This window comes from Oreochromis niloticus, linkage group LG22 (genome assembly GCF_001858045.2).
Source record: "Oreochromis niloticus isolate F11D_XX linkage group LG22, O_niloticus_UMD_NMBU, whole genome shotgun sequence".
NCBI lineage: Eukaryota > Metazoa > Chordata > Actinopteri > Cichliformes > Cichlidae > Oreochromis > Oreochromis niloticus.
Window position 1 is genome coordinate 32,761,577 of NC_031985.2, and position 24,471 is coordinate 32,786,047.

The window sequence follows — 24,471 nt, forward strand, 5'->3', positions numbered from 1 at the left end:
AAACAAACTAATTTCTGCCTCTTTTCTTATATTAAAACCACTTTATAGAACATCACATCAGTTACAATGTAGAATCCACGTCATTTAAAGTTTACAAATGACAAAATGTTTACACAAAATCATGACAGTGTTTGATATCACCCACTACTAACATTACTTTATTTACTGTATCTTTGGAAAAATTGCTGTTATTTATACAGCAAAAGACTTAAGAATATTTAACAGGAGCAAGTTTCATTTTCCCCTGGTTTTACTACCACACTGTTCACCAAAACGCAGCAAACCATCGCCATCTTATCCAGAAGGGTCACCTCTTCACCCTCACATGGAAGAAGCAATCTGATTGGCATGGTGGCATGTTTGTAGCCCTGGAACCCAGTCACGATGTGTTTTATCCATTTCATAGGCTGGTTTGCCTGCAATAATGCCAAATAATTAGCAACTCTATAAATAGAAGGTAGTTCTGCAAAATCAGTCAGTAGGATGTTTGTTCTAATTTGCTATGAGCTCAGAGTGCATCGGAAATAAAACTAATAGGCTATCCGGTTGTTCAGTCTGACGTCACTAGCCGTGTCTGGGCCTAAACTCCGCTGCAGGTCCATATATCAAACGATCACTGTGGCATTACTGAGAGTTGAAAAACTGTCTAAAGTCTTTCATCTTTAATAAAATGATCAGTGTTCTGCTCTACCAGGTGTAACAATTGAGTTTAACATCCAGGCATCCATGAAAATGGAATTTATGACATTTAACGGCGTTAGAAGTTAGCAAGAAGTTAGCTCGCTAGCTTCTATCTAAATACAATATAGCATGTCCTGACTGCGGGGTTTTGGAAACAAATTCAAACGTACAGCTCTGCTATCACTTCCAACATAAATGAAGACAGGAAAGTAAACAGCAGTGACTTTTGTAGGTTTACTGAAGTTGGGCTAGCTGGTATATAATGATGTGCTACGTGACCGCTAGCGACACAGCTATGTTAGCATAATATAAACAAGCTAACTTTTTTTCCACTCGATAAAAGTTAACGTGAGTGTTCTCGGTGGTCAGGAACAAATGTAAGCGCATGGCAGGATGCTGTAAACGGACCAAACTTCATCCAGGAGAACAACTGAGATAATCCATCCACAATACCAGGTTAGTCATTCATATACTGCTGCATGGGCTGTGCTGTAGTTACATCGTAAGGTTTTAAAAACTGAGCTTAAATAAATGATTAGCGGTAATAAAAGCCGAGGGAGGTCAACAGTGATCACTGACTATTTTAGGAGCTTTTTGAGATTAAATAGAAGAAAATACAAAACATTAAACATGTTAACAACACAAAAGCCATATTAAACGCAGACTACTTTAGGCCCGGAAGTAGGATTCGTCACGTCATCACTGAACAACCGGATAAAGAGTGATATGAACATATTTAGAACTTACCGGAATGAAAATGTCTGGAACACACCAACAGATATTTGGAGATGTTAGGGAACTGGATATCAGCTCGTCTCACAGCTGCTATCCAGGCTAGACGCCTTCGTTTGGTAACATCGATACACGCGCTGCCTCGTGTTGCTTCCAGGTTGGGAAAGAATGAAAAGATAAACCATTTTCAAGCTTATTCTCTTGCCGGTCGTGCGATCGAACACTGCAGCCGACCACACAGCAAATACGAACCATGGCTGTTGTGTGTGCCTTCGCTCCCTTTTCACTTGCGCTAGACCCCCAAAATGGCGGATCGGGCCAAAATCCTTTCCACGCCCACCCCCGTGACATCACGCTCCAAAGCCCAGCAGGGGGGGGGGGGGCTTACGCTCAGATCAAAGGCCTTTGCAACGTCACAATAAAGGAGCTTCCAAACCCAGGTCTCAAATAGAGCCTTAGCATCGCTATACTCTACACAAGTGAACTCCAAAGTTGTTCTGTCTAAAATACCAGTGAAAGACAACCTTTATTAACTATGTCTCACATTTATCCTTTTGCGATGGCACAAACATCAACAAACTTCAACAAGGCCCTCCAAACGTCCTCTGTTCAAATGCCAAACAAGGTACTGGCAGATCTTAAAAAATTCAGAGCTCAAAAAGAAAAACAACTAAAAATTAGCGAGGGAATTAATGTGTCAGACATATTAATTCAAAATCACGAGCACAACGCTAATCTTAGCAAGCTTAAAACATACGAGGTTCTTCGTGAGCAAAGATTACAAATTGGAAGGAAAAATAACCTTAAAGAAGCTCAAAAAGAACTCGAGTTAAAGGAGAAACAGGGGGAAAAGCCGTTAGTGGAACACCTTGAACACGAAAAAAGAGGGGAGGCTGAAAGAAAAGCCATGTTTAAGTCACTCCACAACAGCTGGGAGGACGCAATCAGGCTAAAGAAAGAGAGAATACAGGACAAACAAAGGGAAAGTCGGGAGTGGGGTGAGGCTGGCAGGAAGGCTGACGTGATATTATTGGCAAAGCATATGGAAGAGGCGCAAAAGAGGCGTGAAAAATACATTGAATTTTGCCAATATAATTACGAGAGAGCCAAAGAAAAACGTGCTTTCGTTGAACTTGAGAAAGAAATGGAAGCACAGTATTTGTTCAAGCAACGACGTCAGGCCACCGAGAACGAACGCCGTCGTCGCGATATGGATCTGGAACTTCTTAAAGCCGCTCGTAAAAACATCCCAGTTTTAGACACAACAGAGGGGAAAAAACATAGTGTAGTTTTAGAAAAGGAAGGTTCAGATGACTTTCAACCAAAGCCAAAAGAACCACTCCTCCCTCATTTCCTTCTTTGTCGGGAACGCAGCAGCTCAGAACAAACAACAGCTAAAACGGAACGAGTTCGGCTGCCAACAATTAATAAAACAAACAGGCGTGTGTCTGTAGCTAAAGACTCACCAGCTAATACTAAAAAACTTATTCCCACACCCCCTCCCCTGTCTGAGAAACCACAGAAAACACGGTGTGTCCCCATTATTAAAAACCGATACAAGGTTGATGCACCTTATGCACCTCGCTTATTAGAGACGTGGGACATCAACACAAATAAAAATTTAATCCCACCCCCCCCTCCTCTTCCTATTAAACCAGAGAAAACACGGTGTGCCCCCATTATTAAAAACCGATACAAGGTTGATGCACCTTACACACCACGCATATTAGAGACGTGGGACATCAACAGAAATAAAAATTTAATCCCATCCCCCCCTCCTCTTCCTATTAAACCAGAGAAAACACAGCGTGCCCCCATTATTACAAATTAAGACAGGGTTCTTGCACCTTGCCTATCAGGCTTATTACAGACATGGAAATATTAACAGCAGTAAAATATAAATAACACCCCCCCAACCGGTCGCAGCAGATAGCCGCCCCTCCCTGAGCCTGGATCTGCTGGAGGTTTCTTCCTGTTCAAAGGGAGTTTTTCCTCCCCACTGTCGCCATGTGCTTGCTCATAGGGATCATTTGATTGTTGGGGTTGTTTTTTCACAACAACAGTTGTGAAAATATTCACATGTGAATATTTTCACAACTGTTGTTGTGAAAATATAACTGTTGTTGTGAAAGTATAACTGTTGTTGTGAACATATTCACAACAACAGTTACATTGCAAAGTCTTCACCATCCATCAGCCATTACAATACAATTAATAAAAATCTGGAACTACATAAAAATTTTGATGTTTGATTTTGTTTACTTTTTTGTTTACTACTACTATGTGTCTGACAGTGATTATCTGAGTAGATAAAACAGTGGTCCTGTACCACCAACATCATTATGGAGTTGTGTGAGAATGACTGGGAGAGAGACTGGAGGACTACTGTGAAATCAGAAAAAGCAGTGTAGTTATGGGGAGGTACTTCCTGTACATTGCTTCTTCCAGCTGTGTAAATTACATTTTTCTCAGCAGCAACAGTTTTGGGGTTAGGAGAATAGAATAGAATAGAATTCAACTTTATTGTCATTGCACATGTCACAGGTACAGGGCAACGAAATGCAGTTTGCATCCATCCAGAAAGTGCTTTAGCCGTGATATAGATATATTACAATATATATTAGCAATAATATAGATGTGTAAGTATATTACAGAAATGGGTCTATTATGGTATGTTATAATGTACACGGTGTGAAGTATGTTATGAATATTCTATAACTATAAGTATGTACAGGCTGTAGTGAGTACAAGCTATGTACAGGCTATGAACAGGATATAAATATGAAATAAAAACTATACAGAAATCTGAGATATACAGTTATACAGAAATGTGAACTATGCAAGTTATAAACAGTTGTAGGATTAAAAAATTATCGTATGTACAGAATGATATTTACACAGAACTATACAGTAGTGGTAAAGTGCTAGTGGTTGTGGGTGTGTGTGTATGTTCAGTCCATGAGTTTAACGTGAGTCAGATGTCAGGAGGCAGAGTTCAGGAGTCTGACAGCTGTGGGGAAGAAGCTGTTCCGGTCAGGACCAGTCAGTGCACAATTACCAATTCATCAGCTGCATAACAGCAGCTGTAGCCTCACAGCTGGAGCGCACTGTACTGAGTGAAACATTTCCACACTTCGGTGGCTCCGCTCTTTGTGTTTGTCTTTTTTGCGCTAGATTCTGAAGCTGCAGGTTTGATCTCTCTCCAAACAACATTGACTGAACCAGCAACAAAAGAAGATCCAAACTAGCTTCACGTTTCGCTTCACATAAACATCATCATGAATTCCTTCTTACTTTTGCTGTTTTGCTTCCAACACAATTTAAAAAAAAAAAAAAAAAAAAAAAAAAAAAAAAAAAAAAAAAAATCACACTTCATGCAGAGCTCTCCGTCTCCCTCTCTCTCAGGAATAGATTCCCATAAAAAAAAAAAAAAAATCTGTTTTCTGCTTTATTCGCTTGCTTATTACCCACCAGGCTACCGTTGTTTACAGCGCTGTCTGCCACTGCTTTTTATTTTTAAACTTCCAGCAACAAAGCCTAATTTCTTCAGTTCAATACTGAACAAATGTATCTACTGCAGAATATTTTTAAGGTTATCTGCTATAAAATCCCAGGCCAGGAAAATCTCCTTCATGTTTTTCTGTGTTTTATCCTCAGTTACTTTGACATAAAGGCATCTGCTGTGATGCTTACACCTTTGATCAAATCCCACAAGTGTCACCTTTGTTTTTATAGATATAAAAATATGGATATGTACTGATAAGTGATCAGAATTATAATATTTCTGACTGAGCCAAAATTTCACTGATTCAAATATAATCGCCGAAATTCAATTTTCGTAAACGACGCTCAATGCCTAATCAACAATGCATTTTGTGCATTTGCACGTATCGCGTCTACCGCTCGAGTTGGAAAAATCTGAACTCCAGCTTCAAGTCGCCGCGACAACCAACCAGGAGCCTGGTGATGATGCTCTGACCTAGTTCTAAGAGGCAGGTCCAGCCAAAGCTCCTTCTCTTCCACTTTAAGCTGTGTCCTTTTTATTCGTCTCTCTGTAAATAGTTATATTTTATATATTTAAGTTGAATGTTTTTTTGTTTGAGAATTTTAATATTATTTCAAATAAATTTTTGTAATGACTAATGTCTCAGTTCTACTACACCGCAAATATTGGCACACAACCTGACACATGTAAAATTTATTTTATATTATACTAATGAAAAAAAATATACTACTATATAGGAACATAGTGAACTGCAAGATCCGTGCATGCACTGAACAACTTTAGAAACATAACTATTATTGACTTACTAAACTTGATAATGATATACAAGTAGTAAAGTTTATGCCTAAATATAAACAGTTTTAAAAGGCTACTGCTGCACCCATGCACCCATTTCAGTGATCTGGATGTTAATTGTGAATATAGCTGGCTAATTCAATTTAAATTGTCAAAACAAACTTCAGGATGACTGTAACAGAACATGTGTTCAGAGAATCTGATGCAGGCAATCACGTCTGAATGTCAATCTGCCCTTTGAATTAATGATGCAAGTCTGCAAACTCAAGAAAAGAATATCAATGTACCAGTTCAGGAACTGATATGAAGCATTTTTGCCAAGGCAATTTCTCTGGTCACTGAAATTAAACAAGGAAAACATTGCATCATTGTTCATCGTGATTCACCCACTCTCTTGAAATAGTAATAAGACTTCATTCCTTACCCAAAAACCCTCTTTCAGGTTTTCCAAAGTCCTGGACGCCACAAAGTTAGGAAACCATACAAACACCAGTGCCATCAAGCACCCGTAATGCCTAACATTTCAATGCAATTATCACATTGTTGTTCATCAGACTGCCAGTTGGGTAAAATGAAATAACATGTCAAATTAGGCACTTAATGGAAGTACAAGTGCATGCCCATATTTAAACTTCTTAATCAATCAAAAGAAATAAAAAGTAAGTGAACTCAGTGACAACAATAGTGTCCTTTGCTCTACACGTTTGCTCTTAAAAACAACACACCGATTTAAAGGTATGATTCAGAATAGAGGGCTCTTTACTGCAAATTACGAAGAGACAACTAAGAAGTGAGGGAATTTCTTAATACAAACTCTCTGTCCCAAGAGACAGCAGCCATAATCTAAAGGTTCTCAGATCTTTTTAACGTTATGAACCTAGGGCTGTGCGATATGACCAAAATCACACATCCCGATATAAAACATCTATCGTCCCGATAATGATATAAATCACAAAAATTTAACATTTTCTGTAAATTCTGTGAATCTCGGGCAGCTGAAGTGTTTCCAGCTGGGCATCGTGTACCTGGAGTTGAGTGTTTTAACCAATGCCTGAAACTACACATTTTTAGACATGGGTTGTAACGGCCGCCGTTTTCTTTGTGACTATTTATTACACAGCGTGCTGCGGGGAAAAGCCCGTTCTAACGTTTGAGTCTGAGGTTTATTTTTTAAGCACCTGATGGCTCTTTTTTGCTTCTCATCCGTAAACACTCTGCATACTCTTTCATGTGTTTTTATATCGTCATCTGATATATATCGTTATATCGAACAACAACCTTTAGAGGATGTGAGTTACATATAAATGGAAAAACAAACAAACATCCCCACAGCAGTCTATTAACATTGGGGAACTGGGAACTTTCACAGTACTGTACATTTATGAATTTTTGGTTTAAGCGAACACAAATGACAAGCTTTTGCTGACCAGCAAACAGTTTTCCACTTTGCCTCAGTTTTTTTTAAATGCCATGGCAAAAAAGATGCTAAAGCATTAGCAGCTCTGCTAGCTAAACAGCTGAATCAGTCAAACACAGGAGAACAAGTTTTCACTTCATTTCAAAAGGGAGAGACAGTATAACACTTATTAAACTGTCAAAGCTTCCCATCCAATAAATAAATACATAAAGCAGGCAGCGTACGCAATAGCAGCTGAGGGCAATGCCAGCTCCATAGTATACAGCTGGATGCTTCACACTTGGTATTGCTTGCCCTTGTAAAGGCAGGATGTGTGAAATGGGTGCCATGTCTTTCTTGATACATATGCCAACATGTTTGTCATGAGAAGACACAGCAACAGAAGAAAGAAGAAATCACAATACTGAAAAATAAAGTAAAGCTTTTTACTGGCTGTTTTAGAAGTTTGGACAGGAGACACAGATGCTTTTATAACTTTGAATGAATCTAATTGGTTTAATTTATCACTCTGTCCAGTTTCACTACATTTAAAAGTTACAGTTCAGTGACTTTGATGATGATGATGCACCCAACATGTGCTCAGGAATCAAACTTGGAGTGAGAACATTGTAAACTGCGGTCCTATTATGACATATGTGCACACATCAAAAGGGACTTATTTCACAAGACCTCGCTTCTTCCTGGCATTTTTAATATCACACTGCTGACGGGGGTAAAGGCAATCAAAGGGAGGGCACCAAAACTCCACCCGAGAGCGCTCTGAGCCCAAAAAGTTACACAAAGTAAATATGAAATGGTATTTTAGTGCAGCAGAAAGCACTGCTGAAGAAGTCGGCTTACAAGGTCACTTTCTTCAGGGAGAAAATACCCGCTCACTTCTTGTGATACAACAACAAAGTAGTAATTACATCACACGGCTTTTCTGCCCTGTGATGTGTGTAAAGCTGTAGACAGACATTTTTTTCCCCAGCAGAGCTGTTTCTAAGAAGGCTTGTCCCAGCAACACCCTAGGCAGAGCTGCAGAAGTCCCTTTGCTAATATTTAATATTTTATACTGTGAGTCTGCTTCATCTTGTTCCCACCTCATCTCCCTTATTCTCCCTCCCACCATCAATTCTCATAGTAGCCAACCAGGGATTACGCTGGCCTCTTTTGTGTGGCCAGTGAAGCGTCTGGCTTGCACAGCTTCAGAAAAAACCCTATCTCCTGGCTACTGCCGCAGGATTTCTGGTCAGAGCACAATGTTGCACTCCCGCCAAGACAAAGCTGGCTTTGTTGTGTATCGCATACTATTAAAACTCGTGGTATAATGCTGCAATCACAAGGGGACAGGTTGGCTGTGTCTAGATTTTTTTTTTTTTTTTTTTTCTTAAGGCAGGGCATGAAGCTGAAAAGCACCACACAGGTTTTCAAATCTGCAATGAAACATTAGTGTCTTCTGCTTAATTTCAAGTTTCCTTCTGACTGTTTTTGTAAGCTGACCTTGATCAGACAGGAAATCCAGCATGGTCTGCAGCAGGAAGGACAGGTGGCGCACAGACAGGGCCGGGTTGCCCATGCGACGGGAGGCGTAAACCAGTTCATGCAGGAGGCGCATCTGTACAGCAGCCCAGCCTCTGTGGGTACCTGGGGGAGAGGGAGAGAGATGACAAAATAAAAGTCAGATTTACAAGGCTGACAAAGCTCATTGCTGACATCTAATGTTATGCAGATATCAAATCAGATTAGTCCACATGCATCGGAGACATATTCTGCCTGACGCAGATCAGCTAAATCTTTGTTGTCCCATGTCAAACATTCACATTATTATCTCCCATATTGTTTTCAAATTGTATTGAGATCTTTATGCTGATATCTGTCTGCACTGTGTTTAGTTTTATTATGCTGATGCTAATGCGTTAATCTTTATCTTTTAACACATTTCCCACCCTGTCAGTATAAGCTCTTTGTAAACATGTTCTATAAGATCTCTCCCCGTTACTCAATAAAAGCTGTTTTTCAATCTTTGGATGATCAGCTTTAAAACACAAAAGGTAAATGTCATAAAGTCAGCTAGAGTAAGGTTATAACACTGAATCATATTGTCGGAATAATATCAAACATATCTTGTTATCATATTCGTGTTGAAATTAAGGATTTCACTGGCTATAACTCAATCAATTCATTTTCTCCCGTTGTCCAACTCAGAATTGTGGTTTGGATGGAGGAGTATACCAGGAGGACAGTACACCCTGGACTGGTCGGCAGTCTATCAAAGGGTGAACACATAAAGACAGAAAAACCACATTCAGACTTGGGGCCACTTTAGAATCACCTATTAACCTAACATGCATGTCTTTGGACAATGGGAGGAAGCCACAGATCATTGCAAATCACTGCACTTGCCCATTTTTCCTGTTTCTAAGGCATCAAATCTTCACTTTCTCCCTAATATATCCCACCTGCTATGATGCCATGATGAAGAGATAATCAGGGTTATTCACTTCAAGAGTCAGTGGTCAGAATACCTTAAAAACATTGCAGCTATAGGGATGCACTAATACGTGTGTGCGTGTGTGTGTGTGTCTCGTTGTAGGTTATAGCCAAACAAAATGAGAGTGTGATTAATTTCAAAGTCACAGGAAACAAAAGACCAAAAAGCAAGAAATATTCAATGATTTATTCTTTTTTTTAAATTGTCAAGCTATGTTAGAAAGATTTTTTTTTTTTAAGTTCTTTTTTCTTAAACCCGTAAAGGCTCATTTTGGGTAACAATCAGAAAGACAGAGAAAAACATGCCTGTGTGTGTGTGTGGGCCTCGCCCCCAACATACAGTGGAGCAGCTACCAGTCAGTCAGCAACCGGGGAAGCACAGAACAACTACGCCAAAATCTGACAACCAATCATCCAAACAAACTTTAACTCAGCGTTACACTTCCTCGCGTCCCAGAAATACACCTGCCAAATTTCAAGCAGATTAGTCAGTTGTCGAGATACATGATGAACAGATGGTCACGCTGACCTACTGAGATGTCTGGAATAATTAGTAATTAGCACTCATTTTGAGCCAAATTCCTCCAACTCTGATCTGATCACAAATGTCTTGTACAAGCACAAAATTAGCTTAAACTAATTCACTGAGGCCATCAATTCAAAGTATCCATGTGTAAACTTTGGCTTGCTAACTTAGCTGCTGGTGTTTTGTTTCTGCAGAGCACCACAAGACATCTTAATAGCATTCTGTCTTGACACCAACAGTTACATAAGGCCCTCAGCCCCCCACGAGATGCCCTGCTCCACTCCCAGCTGTCTACTGTTGACTCACTGAGTGGGAAAGAAAAACTAGAGGGTAGATGCACTGGAGAGGCTGTGGGGGCCAGAGGGAAGGAAGGAGGATATTTGGTAAACACTCTGATGTTTCCTCGGCTTAAATACCACTTCCAGTAACATGAAATCGTGCCCATGACGCTTTTCACTTATCAGCATTTTTCTACCACGGCTGTTATTCATCCTGACTTCTTCTGCCATCTGAACAAACTGCAAATGCCATTCCTTCATAAGCGATTTTTTTTCTGTCATGAAAACTGCACCCACTAAGCAGTCTAAAAATAGCTGACTTCCACCTGTCTGCCAAAAACCGGCGCTTATCTGGAGGACAGTAATCCAAAGGACACTCCGGATTTTCTGAGCATGTCGCTCTCGCTCAAACACGAAAAACGTGTTCATTTGTGGTATTTTCAGTGCTGAACTGGAGGTGTCTGGCAATCCAATTAACACACCACCAAGATAATGAGTGTGGTGCCACAGCCAAGCAGTCACACTGTCATGCAGTAAACCTGACTCAAAAGGCACTGTACCCTCAAGCTGTTTCAGATCTACTGTGTAGGGTGAGGAGATGGCACAGACTGCCATTGTTCTCCTCAATTATAAGCATCTAAATTATTACAAACAGAGAGAACTCCAAAAATTCATTCAACAGAATGACAACAGAGCAGCGAGAGGACAAAAGATGACAGAAAAATGCAGTGTCCCCATTACTGCTAGCAGAAAGGCGTGGTGAGAAAGGGCATATGAACCACTTACAAAGCCATTTGCTCCACTGTGTCTCTGGGCACAGCAGCCTTATTGCAATGCACTATTGATCCCCATTTTCTTTCTCTTTTGAACTTGCAGCTCTACTGTATTGCCTTATAAACTATCATCTGATCCCTTCTGCTAAAAGGCTTACTTCCATCCACTGGGTTGAGATCAGGCACTTGGAGAGTAAAGAACATCCCATTTCTTTACCTTGAGAAACTCTAGGGTTGCTTTTGGAGTTTGCTTTGAGTCATTATCCATTTGTACTGTGAAACACTGTCTGATCAGTTTCAGAGTATTTGGCTGAATCTGAGCAGAGAGTACAGCCCCGTACACTTCACAGCTCATCCTGCTACATCTATCAATAGTCACATTATCAATAAACACTTGCAGCCCAGTTCCACCAGCAGCCATACTATAACCCTGCCTCTACCACACTAGACAGATAATGTGGTACGCTTTGGACCAGGAGATGTTTTTCTCTTTTCATGTCATATTTTGAACTATGATAGCTCTTTTAGATGTTTTCTGACAAAGTTATTAATAATAATAATCTATCTGCGTAACCACTGGTTTGCAGCTTGTTGTAGAGTGTTCTTGATTTGGTAAGTTGTTATGAATTTGTTTTTCTTTACCACAGAAATGTTTCTGTCATCATGCACTTCTTTTTTGGCCTTTCTCGCTTTTTGTTGCTGCCAAGCTGGGCAGTACATTAAATCTTTTCTCTCTCATTCATTCTTTTTTCCCCTCTGATGGTTTTTCAGCCCAATGATTGTTCCCTCACTTGCACCAACATCCCTTTGGGCCTCATATTTTCAAATTATATTAAAATTACAGTGAAAAGTTATAAAATACAAATTCAAGCCTTTGAATCAACTTCAGATGTTATGCCTGCTTCATTTGTCATGAAATAACACGACAGAAGGCATCACCTGACCATGAAACTGTTTATCAACTGTTTATCTTTTAACAGTTCATATTTTTTATAACACTTATTAAATTAAAGCTCAAAGTCTGCATGTCAATCACATATTGATTGTTTGATTTACAATATACTGTGATGGTGTGCCGAGGCAAAACTACAAAAATTATCTAGCTCTGAAACAAACACGGAAGTGCATTAGATTGTTTATACTGGCCAGCAGGGGGCGACTCCTCCAATTGTAAGTCCATTGGTATTAACATCTACTGGAAACCAGCCTTCAGCCCTCCTTGCCAGTGGCCTCAGTTTAAATACTAAGTAAATGAGTTTGGGGTCATGAAAAATGATGTTTAATACTCATAATTATAGAACCCATTAATGTCCAAAAGAACCATTTCAAAGTGATAAGTGCTCCTTGATTATGATGTGTGGTTTGAAAAAGCGAAGATGGCAACTGCGAAAACACTCAGCTCCAGGATCCAGGGCAAGATTTTACAAACCAATGTTTTCCTTTTTTTTAACATATATATTAATATTCTCAGTGATTATATATCATCTTTTATATTGTACTTTTTGAATACAGTGGATTTTATGTACTTGTTGGGGTAGCTTATATGTTCAACTGTCTAAAATAATTCCAATTTAAGTCAAGTTAATTGACTCCCAGGGAAATGTGCTGCAGTTCTACCTATATTACTGAGTTAGAATAATGAAACAGGGATTGTTCTCATGTGTTCTGTTTGTGTTTTACTTTTCAATGATTTGCTCTACCCCTAAAGAAACCATCTACTTTTACATCTAACAAAAGCCAAACAGTTAACTCTATATCTGATATGTGATCAAAGAAAGGGAGGAGAGAGAGAATAGCTAGATTGTACAGACAGGACTCTGCAAGGGTTTTAACCACTTCAGATGTTTAAATTCATCATGCAGTATCATCGAGGAGGTGTCTGATCTGTCCCAGATTGATTCTGCACCAACAGATGGTCTGACCCCCACAGAGCTTGGATCTTAACATCATGGAGTCAGTGTGGGATTACACGCAGTGACAGAATTGACTGAGAAAGTCTGAATCCACAAAAGAATTGGGGCAAGTTCTCCAAAATGACTGGCACAAGTTATTTTTAAAAAGCTCATTTTTGAAGGCTCCTCTGTGAATCGCTACCTTATCGTGGTGGAACGGTTTGTGTGTCCTAGGATAAGGTGCTATGTTGTCAGGGGGCTTTTGCCCCATGGTCCCCCATGCCAGAGGGTCTCCCATGGCAAATTGGTCCTGGGTGAGGGACCAGACAAAAGAGTAATTCAGAAAACCTCTATGAGTAAAAGATCAAGGGAACAGTTCACCCTGCCTGGGACAGGGTTCAACCTGGACCCACGCCCAGGGTGGGTGCCCTTAGTCCATGGAGCCCCGCGGGGCACAGCCCCAAAAAAGGACATGGGACCAACCTGCTCTAGGGCCACCACCTGCAGGTGGTGCCATAGGGGTCAATATGTATTGTTTTATGCTAGCATTAAATACTGTATTTAAACATAATATACTGTAGTGAAACTACTTGGAACTTTAAAAACTTTTTAAAATCTGAAGATAAAAATTAGGTATTTGAAAATCAACATTATCTATTAATTGTATGAGTCTAAAAGAAGAAGGCATAAAAAATAGCAAGCAAACCTTTTGTTCTCAACAAAACATTTCCAAGTCACAAGTGCCTGACAGCGCCGTAGGATAAATGTGTGCCAGAACCTCCTTTTTTAATGCCTTAACTGAAAGCTTATTAAACCAGACACCTTAGTAAAATGTGGATTGTAACTCTGTTCTATTGTGGTGTGAGTGCTATGGTCCACCCATTTCACTGTGAAATTTGCCTCTACATGCAATCCTATTGTCCCCTCCCCATCCAACTCTGTAGTGCTCGCCTGATTTGGTCTGAAGAGAGCCGTTTTAGTTCAAGTCCCTTGTCATGGGCTAGACACAGAAAAAATACAGATGAGGTGCAGATCGAGTCCAGCTCTCCTCCAGACCACTTTAATTACAATTTGCTAAAATGTTATCATGGACTTCTCTCCCATGCTGCCTACTGCAGCTCTAAGGACAAGCATTTGACCTAAAACATGCAGCTTGTTTCTGTATTTACAAAGAAAAAAGGCCCAAGATTAACAGCTTATCAGAGCAAAATCCGCTCTCGCCACATCTCTTGAATACCAATCACAACAAGAACACCGACGTCCCTGAACTTTTCTGTACACTGTTTTCTTTTGAATGGACGGTGCTTGGCACTGAGAGGCTGTAGCGTGCAAGGGTCAAGAGTCTGCAAGAGTACAAGGTTTATCAGGGGAGGCCGTACAGAGTAGTCTACAAAAGCTCAGGTCAGGTCTCACCCATGACTCTCTTTGAACAAAGTGTTGGTTCGAATGCAGAACACCCTGAAAGAGTGCTTGTGAAAAGACAGCAAAGCTGGTGATGAAATGAAGGTTCTTCATCAGCTTAATCCATTAAATATGTTGACACTGCTGTTAATCACACACTGTGAATCCTGTGAGAGAGCACAGCATTCAGAGTTTGAGAAGACTGATTCAGAGAGAATTGCTCCTTTTCACTGATATAAAATCAGCACTTCTGCCTTGCAACCCTTAAAAAAGAAAAAAAACCCTAAATCTAACTATAGCTGTTCTCAAACATCAACTCCCCGTTACCCTTCCTCCCATGGAGCACCTAACACTTCAGACACACTTCTCACTCCTGGAGATCTTCGGTCTGGTTTAGGAGAGGGTGCTGCCAGGACAGAGTGTACAGGAGGCATTAAATGTGGAACCCCGTCGCTCACTAGGAGCAAGATTTACAGTGCACACCAACTCAAAACTTAAAAAGCTGCTATCTGTATTTACTACAGAGAAGCAGTGTCAGCTTAAAACTGAAAGACATGGACAAGAGTATTTTTGCAGCTTGCTTTATTTCATATGTTATTTATAGGAATTAAGAGTCCAAAACTGGGGAGGAGATGAATCACACGACCATGATTTACGATTTAAATTTGTGCCGATCAATTTACTGCTACTGTGCTAAAATCAACACTGTTAAAAGCCTGTTTTATTTTGCGACTGATGTGGTCACGACAGCGCTGTTAGGAGTGTTAATTTATTTGTAATGAGAGGGGAAGAGTTTATCAGAATGAGTGCATAATTGGCAAAGGTGGATGGCTGTGAGCACAGTGTCAGAGCACTGGCTCCATCATGTAACTCTCCAGTGAGTCCTCCCTCCGCATGTTTAGAGCCTCCACAGTAAAACTGGTATTTTTATGAAACAGAATAGAACTGGACTGAATTTAGCACCACAGTAAATGCATTATTGCAGGGAGTAAATAAATGAGCTTCCAGGTTACAAAAATCGAGGGTTGCTGTGGAATTACTGTGTCACATGATGCAATGTCAAAATCAGTGCAGGACACCCAGCAAGCAAGCATTAAAATCACCTTAAGACTCAGTCTCATTACCGTTATTGTTATTTTTTACTATTTTCTTTTTTTCAGTGGCAAGATGAATAATTAATAATAGCTGCATACATAATATGAGATAATATGTGTTTGGAGACTGGACAAGAATGGCCTGTAGGTTTTTGTTTGTTTGTTCTTGAAACGCACAACGTGAATTGTTATGCCCACATATTATTCAGCCACCATGTGACCAAGCCTACCTTTGCTGAAGTCTTTAGGATCAAGTGACAGGCTGTACCCAGGCAATGTCTCCAACAGCAGCTTGTAGCAGGCCCTCCAGCCAGGCTCTGGGATGGTGGGAGCTACACACTGCATTGCAGCGACACGCTTGAAAAAAGCTGATTTTCGATGGAATCCAATCAATTCATAGAGCTCAGACAGGATACTGTAGCGCTGGATCTTCTCTTCCTCCGACAGCTGCGGAGAGAGAAACACCATTATGTCTTCCTGCACTGGAAAATTCACTTTTTAAAATCACCTCACCTTATCAATCAGTACATGTGCATGCTTTGATATTCAGAGGCGCGAGGGAGGTAAATTTTGGTAAGATCACCTTGTTTAAAAGTGTTCTTGTGACATCACGGCCACTTTATAAGCCAATCACAGGTCAGGTAGATATATAATTGATCAAACACAGATTTCTGTTAGGGCATCTTTTTATCAGTGTCTTCTAATGTACTAAGAGGGCAGCGTTAATATTCCAAACCCATTGATGAAAGATGATGAAAAGACGACTTTGCCTGACATCGAAACACTGAGATTTAGTTAAAAGTGAAATGCTGTCTGCCCAGCTCATTGGAAAAAAAAGGGGGAAAAAGGAGACATTCCTGGACAACTAAATTTGGTTACAAATTTTTTACAGCATGAACTTACGATCTCAATGACACTGCTCTTAAATCTATTAAAGTTTGTATTGGATCTAGAGAGTCCTGCAGCTATACAGATGTTTTTTAAGATTAATGATGTCATGGTTTCATTTATTAATAAACAGGCAAAGTTTCTGTTTTCTTATAAGTTACTTAATTTAAAGCTCATAATCAGCTCTTTTACACTATTTGTTACCCGTATACTTTCGTCAGCTCTTTCTCATTATTTCCTTACTTCTGCCTCTTCCTCTTTACCTCAAGCCTCATCTCCTGATCTGAGGTCATCTATCTCACAAAAACATGCATGAAAGATCCCTATTTATTCCTGATATTGTCACAATTACGTATTGTCACTCATGAAATCGTTCTGTCTCTAGAAAGCAGACAACAAGCGACTAAACAGCAGCAGCTGGCTATAAGATAACATTTTGACAGCTAACGTTACGGTGCCAGTGTCCTAACAATGATCAACACATTGACTATACTCATCACATTGTTTATTTGCCAAACATCCAAATCAAGCAATTTTAGATCCACTTCAAAGAAAGTTTACTAAAACCAGCTAATGGCTGTAAAGGCAGCAGTGCTTAACCACGGAAGAGTTCAGGTTATCCTCAACAACTCACCTCAGTATCACCAGACGGAAGTAAGCTTCACTGACTCCTCGACTCCTATCAGACTCCTTTCAGTTTTACACTCTCCTCTAGATTAAATAGATGTGAACACCCAGCATATTGACAGGTGACTGACAGCCTACACTCACTATGAAAGAACTGCTGCAGTTTTTGAAGTGAGTCTGGGGTAAAAATGTAAAATACTACAAAATATTTAATTGACAGATATCAGTTTTTTTTGTTTTTTTTTATTGATGATTTACTGCTTAGTGTTGAGATTTTTTAAACATGTTAAAACATTTTTGTGAATAAAAATGTTTCTCCACACAAACTGTAGTAGAAATACGCCAGCTCTACTTCATAACGGACGTGACCCAGCTAAATTTGGCATTTTTAATCTCTCCTGACTGACCAAAATGTGATTGTCCTACAGGGGCCACCGTAGCTAGGATTGTGCTCTAGAAATGGGAGGGATACGAAAACTAAATAAAGTTGACTGCATTCTACTGACATCTAGTGGTGAGATTTTACACACTGTGACTTCAACATGTCTTTCCAACACCAAACAAATGAAAAGAAAATCACGTCATTTAAAAAGTTGTTCCATTAAATGTTCTTGGAGGTTTGATGCTGGATAAAAATTGTTAAGAACACTTTCATCACACTGAACAATAATAACAATGACACAGGAGGAAATTTTCAAGGACAAAAACGTCTTCAAGCAACTTAAATAAGTCCAGACGCTTTTCTTTGCAAACTCCTTTGACAAGAACAAAAAAAAAACCAAAAACAAAAGCTGAAGTATTTTCACATTGCAACTGGAGAACAAAAAACTGTGAATCAATGTACTTAAAGGTGTCCTGGAAGAACTTCACTGACTCAAAGTCGTATGAGGAAAAAATTCAGACACAAAAAGAAATGTATTAATCTAATGATAAAGAGCTAAGACCAAAAAAGCAATACATACTCTGAGGGCACAATATGGTGCAAGCAAGGCACATTTTAGAGTGTCTTTTTGCTAAAGGTCCTGTGATTTAACTGTCCACCACAGAGCCAGTGGTCATATTAATCATCCCGTGCGGCTGGGAAAGCTTTTATTTCCCGGTCAGATGGCGTACCTGTCCCAGGTTGATGTAAACGGCATTCTGCAGGAAATCGGAAGCCTCTCTGGCCCTCTTCTGAATAGCCAGCACCCTGACTGCTTTCACACAGGCCTCCAGCTCGATGACACCTGCGTTCTTGTACTGCGAAAGATAAGAGGAGGAGTAAGGGGCAGGAGTAGGCTCGGTGTTAATGAATAATGAACAGTCGATCAGAGTCGCCTTGAGTTTTACAACCCACCACATAATCAGGGAGAATGTTCTCTCATTAACATATGACCGTATTCATCAGTCACCGCGGATGTGGGATGACGGACCAGTGTGATAACTCTGATCTCCTATTGCTCCACGTTCAGGAATTCCCAACCATTACTCAGTTTCTGCTGAAAAAGCTGAGCGGTTGCTGCTGGTTTGCCCCCTTTTTCCCCTCTTTTCTTATTTTTTTTTTTTTTCTCTTCTCAAACCTCCCCGTCCCTCAACTTCCTTCTACTTCCACCCTCATTGTCTCCTTATTAAAATTCAATTAATATCTGAATGGCTCTGTGTTGAGATGTAATTTAATTCTGAATGAACTAGTTACAGGTAAAAGGGCTGAAAGAAGGTCAGTGCAAAGAGGCAATTATAATAATGAAGATAAAGAGCAGGATTGCTTCTGAATAGTTTGGAAGCATAATGAGCCTATTCGGCTTCCCCTAAGCATTAAAGATACTTTAATAGTATTCTTGGTGACTTTGTACTGTGTCCAAGTACATTGTGCTATAAATGGACCCTGTACAATAACTTTTCTGTGTGCAGGAGTGCATTATTGCTGACTAATAAGCTTCTAATCCTACTATCTACACATGACCCCATGCTTGCCCCCATGAAGCTTCAGTATAGCAATAATAAGAAACAGCTGCTGTCAGCATGTACAAGTCTGAAACAACTCAAACAAAATAAAATACTGCCCCCTGCTGAAATCAGTAAATATTACTACACAGCTTATGACGCTTACGTTTCTGCTTACCAGCGCTTTTGGCTTTGTGTGAGCATTAGTCTAAAGACTGAATGGCTGTATTTAAAAATACCCTTTATTTTCTCTAATCTGATTCACCATTCAAGTCAAAAACACAACCCATTAACCTGGAGCTCTGCGGCTTGTACTATGAAGCAAGATCAGGATACTCAGCATATCTTTTTCTAATCCGGCTTCAATTACCCTTCACTTAACCACTATTCACAAGAAGGTGCTTTTCAACTCTGTAAGTTAAACCAGGGTTAACTACATAATTAAGACTGAGGTTTTGCAGCATGTAACCAATCACAAACAAGCACTGGTCTACTGGCAACAGAGCAGATCATTTTACAAACAATAACAGAACTACAGAACAGGAAAAATATGAGGTTAAACTCGTAATATACACCATCAACATGACGGCTACTACAGCCAAGCAGCACTGTAAGGAAAACGCTGTATGTAGCTGTAGTATTAACTGCATCAGTGAATGTAAATACTAGTAAATATAAAACCAGGAGGGAAATCTGGCAAAAATATACTGACCACATAATCTAATGGACTTATTGGTGTAAGTAACCAATCATTACAGCACTGGGAGCTCCTGCTATAATAACTATCTGCTTTTAATTAAATGAACGAGCTGTTAGATGTATTCTTTCAGCACGTAAGAGAGTTTTTGCCCTATTCTTTCCACTGCAGGCCTGATGGCATTAAAACTGGCTGAGAGAGAGTACACAACAGATAAACAACAGAATTCAAAGCAGTTGCAGGCTGACTTGCAAATTTCATATAAAATCAACATGCACAAGGCTTTAGTGCTCTCTGTTTTAGGATTACATTGCTTTATAACTCTAGAACAAAGAAATAACTTCAGAAATGTCTGCAGTCAGCAAGAAAAAAAAACTGAGGAGACGAGACAAAAGTTTTAGTTAGAAAAAAGACATATTTAGTTTTTGGAGACTATCTGCATGCCAAGGCCCAAAGAGGTTTTCTATTGATCCAGAGAAGTGATCAGGCAGTAAGTGGTGGGTTTGCATGCACTGACCCCTTATTCACCCTCATATGACAATGCACCATGACAAAGTAGTTTGATACAGTGAAACCACAGGATAAAACATGAGGTTATCTTGCCAAGTGTCCAATGCTGCTTCTTAGCACAGACCTCTAGACGGTCACTCATCTCATTTTTACCAAGTCTAATATCAAGAGAACAGCCTCAATTTAAAGATAAACTAAAGCACCTTTGGAGAACAAGTGCAGCCCCAGGCAGGACTTGTTGCTTATCATGTACAATTAAAGGAGAATAAATGCTCTTAATCTGCAGAGGGTGTTTTGATCTAAAGAACAAGGCTGCCATTAGTACTTTTTGTTGCTGTTTCAATAGCTAAAAATCTCTCTTTAGGACCTCCCTACAGCATCTGTGGCTCTCTGCTAGGAGTCTAATTTTCCTCTATTCTGTAGGCATTTCTGTAGGGTTCATCAAGTTTAAGACGTTAAAACCACATATCAGCAATCTAATATTACATCATTCTTAGCAGTACTGTAAAAGTACAGTGGAAAAATCACAGGATTATTATTATTGAGAAAACTGAATCGAAATGTTAAGAGACACATTTAAATATTAGTGATTATTTATATGAATCAATTTCATCCTATGTTTGCACCTCTGAAGCCCTACTGATCCCCCATGACTGCATCTCCTGCAGATCATTTACATGAGATGAGCAAGTCTGTGTACCAAAACGTTTCTGACAATATGGCTGGACATAATGACAGCTATTGGTGGAAAAGTGCCTGGTTGCGTGACACTGACCTTATGTTACTAAATATAGTCTGTCATATATTAACTGTTCCTCTACATTTCTCACTAAAAGCTGCCATGTGTGCTGTCAATCTCATCGTCCTCCATGCTGGGAAACAACATGAGGCCCAAAATGTTCTCCAAACTTTCAGAATCAATTGCATGAAGCCTCCAGAAGTACCCAACAGAAAGGCAGATATCACAGAAATGCTGATTTGCATGGGACTAATCACAGTCACAGGGCTTCTGTGCTCTGGTTTGAGAGCAGAAGGAGACACAAATTCCTGTGAGGGTTGCATCAGGAAGGGCATCCAGCATAAAGATCAGTGCCAAACAAAAATTTGCAGATCCATCAGCTGTGGCAACTGCTTACAAAAAAAAAAAAAAAGGAGCAGCTAGAAAGAAGCTCATCTTGTCCTTGTTTAGTCCCCTGAAGACTCTTATTGAAAATGTACGGCCTGCTTGTTATTGTTTGAATATATTGTTAAGGAATTCATCTGGAAATATTGAATGACAATTAAGCTTTACTGTAATCGTCTGTACAGCAATTTTAAAATAGTTCATGTTTAAGATCCAACTAAAAAAAAAAAAATCAAGCAAAATAATCTATTATCCTCAAGCCAACCCAACAACAACCACACTGGTTGGGTCCTGGTTTAACAGCCGTGTACACTTCGGGCAGTACCTTTCCATAGTAGGAGATGGCCTCTTTGTACTTCTCAATAATGTCCTCAGGACTCAGGCAGTTCTTTGCTCGTCCAATCTCAGTGCTGGTGTCCGCACTAATGCCGTTGGTTGTGAGGGCTCCTACAGTCAAAACAGGACACCATAAGATTGGTACAGGAAAGAAACAGAGAAGACAGTGCATCACTCTGGTCTGCTACTAAAGGAAAGGAAGGAGAAACAGAGTGAACAAAGGAAGAAGAGAAAACTCTTTAAAGGAACTGTACTGGACACCCCGTCGACACAAATATTTTCAGATATATTAAATAACACAGACCACGTTACAGCAATGGATTGAAATATAGTTGAAAACCCACAGGGTGATGAATCAAATGCATTTATCCCATTTTTCTGATTGAAAAGAACTAAAGTATGAAGGGGTAAAATTAACAATAAGATATAAACACAGCCACAAGTAAACTTACCTGTTAGTCTTTAAATGAAAGTGCAGAGGGCCTCTCTAAGCCAAATCTGATTAGAATACACACTGACCTGTGAGTGTGTGACTGTGATGCTGTCACAATGTATACCATGTGATGCTGGCCAAATGTCATTTGCATCATGATAAAGGGGCAATGATTGTACAGCGCAACACACTGTGTAATTTTTTAGTTAGCGAAGATACAAATATACACAAAATATAATAGAAACATTATATACTTGCTAATATAGTGACAGATTCAGCAACAGTGAGCGTTTAATAAGCAGGAAGTCTGCACGACTGGTGTTTGACTGCCCCCTGCTGGAGCAACAACAGTCTTCAAAGAGAAATATTCTAGTAAGCAATTGCTTTAAATGGTTTTGATAGGGTTCAATTATTTTTCTTTCATAATCAAGAATAAGATGTAAGCTGGTATTATTAATGGGTCAATAAATAAGGAATGGAAGCAACAGAGAGGTCATTTAAAGATCTGATGACTGAAAGTGAGGCTGTGAGGAGAAAAAAAAAATGGTGAAAGCAAACCAACAGGGGAGAACATCTGTCACAGGAGGGAGAAATACATCGGGTGATTTGTGAAACAAACTATATAAACCAAGGTGGTGACGGTGAAGGATGAAGAGTGATATAAAAACAGATGCAAACGAGGGCACGTGTGATCACAAGCAAGCAGGCAAATTGTTGTCCAGAAGAGCTAAGTTGGTGATACATTCCATACCTGGATCAATGAGAACCTCCTGAGCCCCTACAGACAGAGAGAGAGAATGCAGATTCACTCCATGACGCAGGGAGCAATGTTAGCAGTGTTAGTCCCAACAATTTGCAAAAATGGCTGCTGCTGGTTTGCCATGAAACACTCTGAGCATGTAGCTGTATTACTGACACTGCTCAGTCATCGGCCGATCAACATGCTATTAATTGATGACAAAAAATTTTGAGATTAATAGGGTGTGGTGAATAAAGCTTTGTGTTAAGCTTCCAAACATTTACTTGCACTGCTCCAGCTGCTGCCACTCTGGCTCATTGATATACTACACCGCTATACACACTATAGTAGTATTTTAACTCTATATTAAACTACAAAAGAGCGCCATACATGTTACATTTCATATTATATGTTCTACTAACTGGTTATAACTATATGGAGGTGAATTAAATTTCAGGTGTGTACTTACACAACTTAAAGTAATAAAAAAATAGTAGGTTTTACTCTTTGTGAATTAGGCCAAATGTGTAAAATCTGCAAACATGAGGCGGCACTGGTGCAAAAGTAACTGAGGGAGGGATGGCAGTATATTGCCTTCATAAAGTGCTGCATTTGAATCTTAACACCTGCTCAGAATTTCATTTCATTTCATTCTCTTCATCACAATAAACAAACTAACTGTTTGTTTAACAAACAAACTGTATTCACTGGCTTTTAATACAGTATGAGAGTTATTTGATACTAAGATTATAAGTTATTTGGTACTAGTTATTTTGTAGTTCTGTACAGCACTTTGGTCAACACTGCTGCTGTAATTAAATGTGCTATAAAAATAGAAAAAACTTGAACTTAATATTATTAATGAAACTAATAAACCCAAACTGATCATCTTCAAAAATTAAATAAATAATAAATTAAGTAGTACAAAACCTAGAATACCTCTGGCCCATACTGTACATATTAGGGCTACACGCTTATGCTCAAAATGATAATCATAATGATTACTTACAACAGTGACATTTTGATGATTTCTCAGGATTAATCACTCATTTTATTGCCAAAAACAAAACACATTAACGCCAATGTAGTGTGAAATTATTTGCATCAAAATAAATGTATTCCACTTTATCAATCTAATACATACATACAAAAAAAATCAGCACCAAACTTAACACAAAATGAAATCCGCGCAGGGTACTACTTTCACTTTTACACTGCATTACATTCCTGTTATTTAAAAAAAACTTCTTTGCAGAGGGACGGGACTAAAACTCATAGCGACAGGAGATCCCTCTCTGTTTCTGGAAATCTGGAAATGGCTTCATGCAGTTTGTAATGTGTTTTCAGGTGTTTGAGTAAGTTAGTTGTGGCGCAAACACTTCTTGATTAACATCACTTGAACTAAATCCCAAGTATTGCCAAATAATAGATGATGGTCTGCAGAAGGCAAGCTCTTTGCCTTCTGCTGTGCCAGATATTTGAACTTTTTTGTGCATCTGTCTTTTAATTCAGTGTTACTCATCCAATCTACAATCAGGAAACTTCTAGCTGCACAGTGCAGGGAACAGCAGTGACAGGCACAGGAAAATACTCCCATTTAGGGAGTTCTCAGATTCCATTTTGCTTTAC

The 24,471-nt window shown here is 39.4% G+C and overlaps 2 protein-coding genes across 3 annotated transcripts in view; one reads left to right on the forward strand and one right to left on the reverse strand.

Moving 5' to 3' along the window:
- trappc9 (trafficking protein particle complex subunit 9) overlaps positions 1 to 24,471 on the reverse strand; it is a 224,892-nt gene that overhangs the window by 193,883 nt on the left and 6,538 nt on the right. Inside the window, exons 4-8 of one of the 2 annotated variants that reach the window (XM_025902129.1) lie at positions 22,855 to 22,881; positions 21,660 to 21,781; positions 18,195 to 18,320; positions 15,797 to 16,013; positions 8,613 to 8,756 (exon numbers count right to left, since the gene is read on the reverse strand). In XM_025902129.1, coding sequence (XP_025757914.1) covers positions 8,613 to 8,756; positions 15,797 to 16,013; positions 18,195 to 18,320; positions 21,660 to 21,781; positions 22,855 to 22,881 — 636 coding nt within the window. The remainder of the gene's footprint in view (positions 1 to 8,612; positions 8,757 to 15,796; positions 16,014 to 18,194; positions 18,321 to 21,659; positions 21,782 to 22,854; positions 22,882 to 24,471) is intronic. The other variant, XM_025902130.1, reaches the window with a different exon arrangement.
- Positions 1,792 to 3,419, forward strand: LOC109196581 (uncharacterized). Its single transcript, XM_019350789.2, has 2 exons — positions 1,792 to 2,057; positions 2,262 to 3,419. The coding sequence occupies exons 1-2, from the start codon at positions 1,949 to 1,951 to the stop codon at positions 3,242 to 3,244; spliced, it is 1,092 nt and encodes a 363-aa protein (XP_019206334.1). The 5' UTR covers positions 1,792 to 1,948; the 3' UTR covers positions 3,245 to 3,419.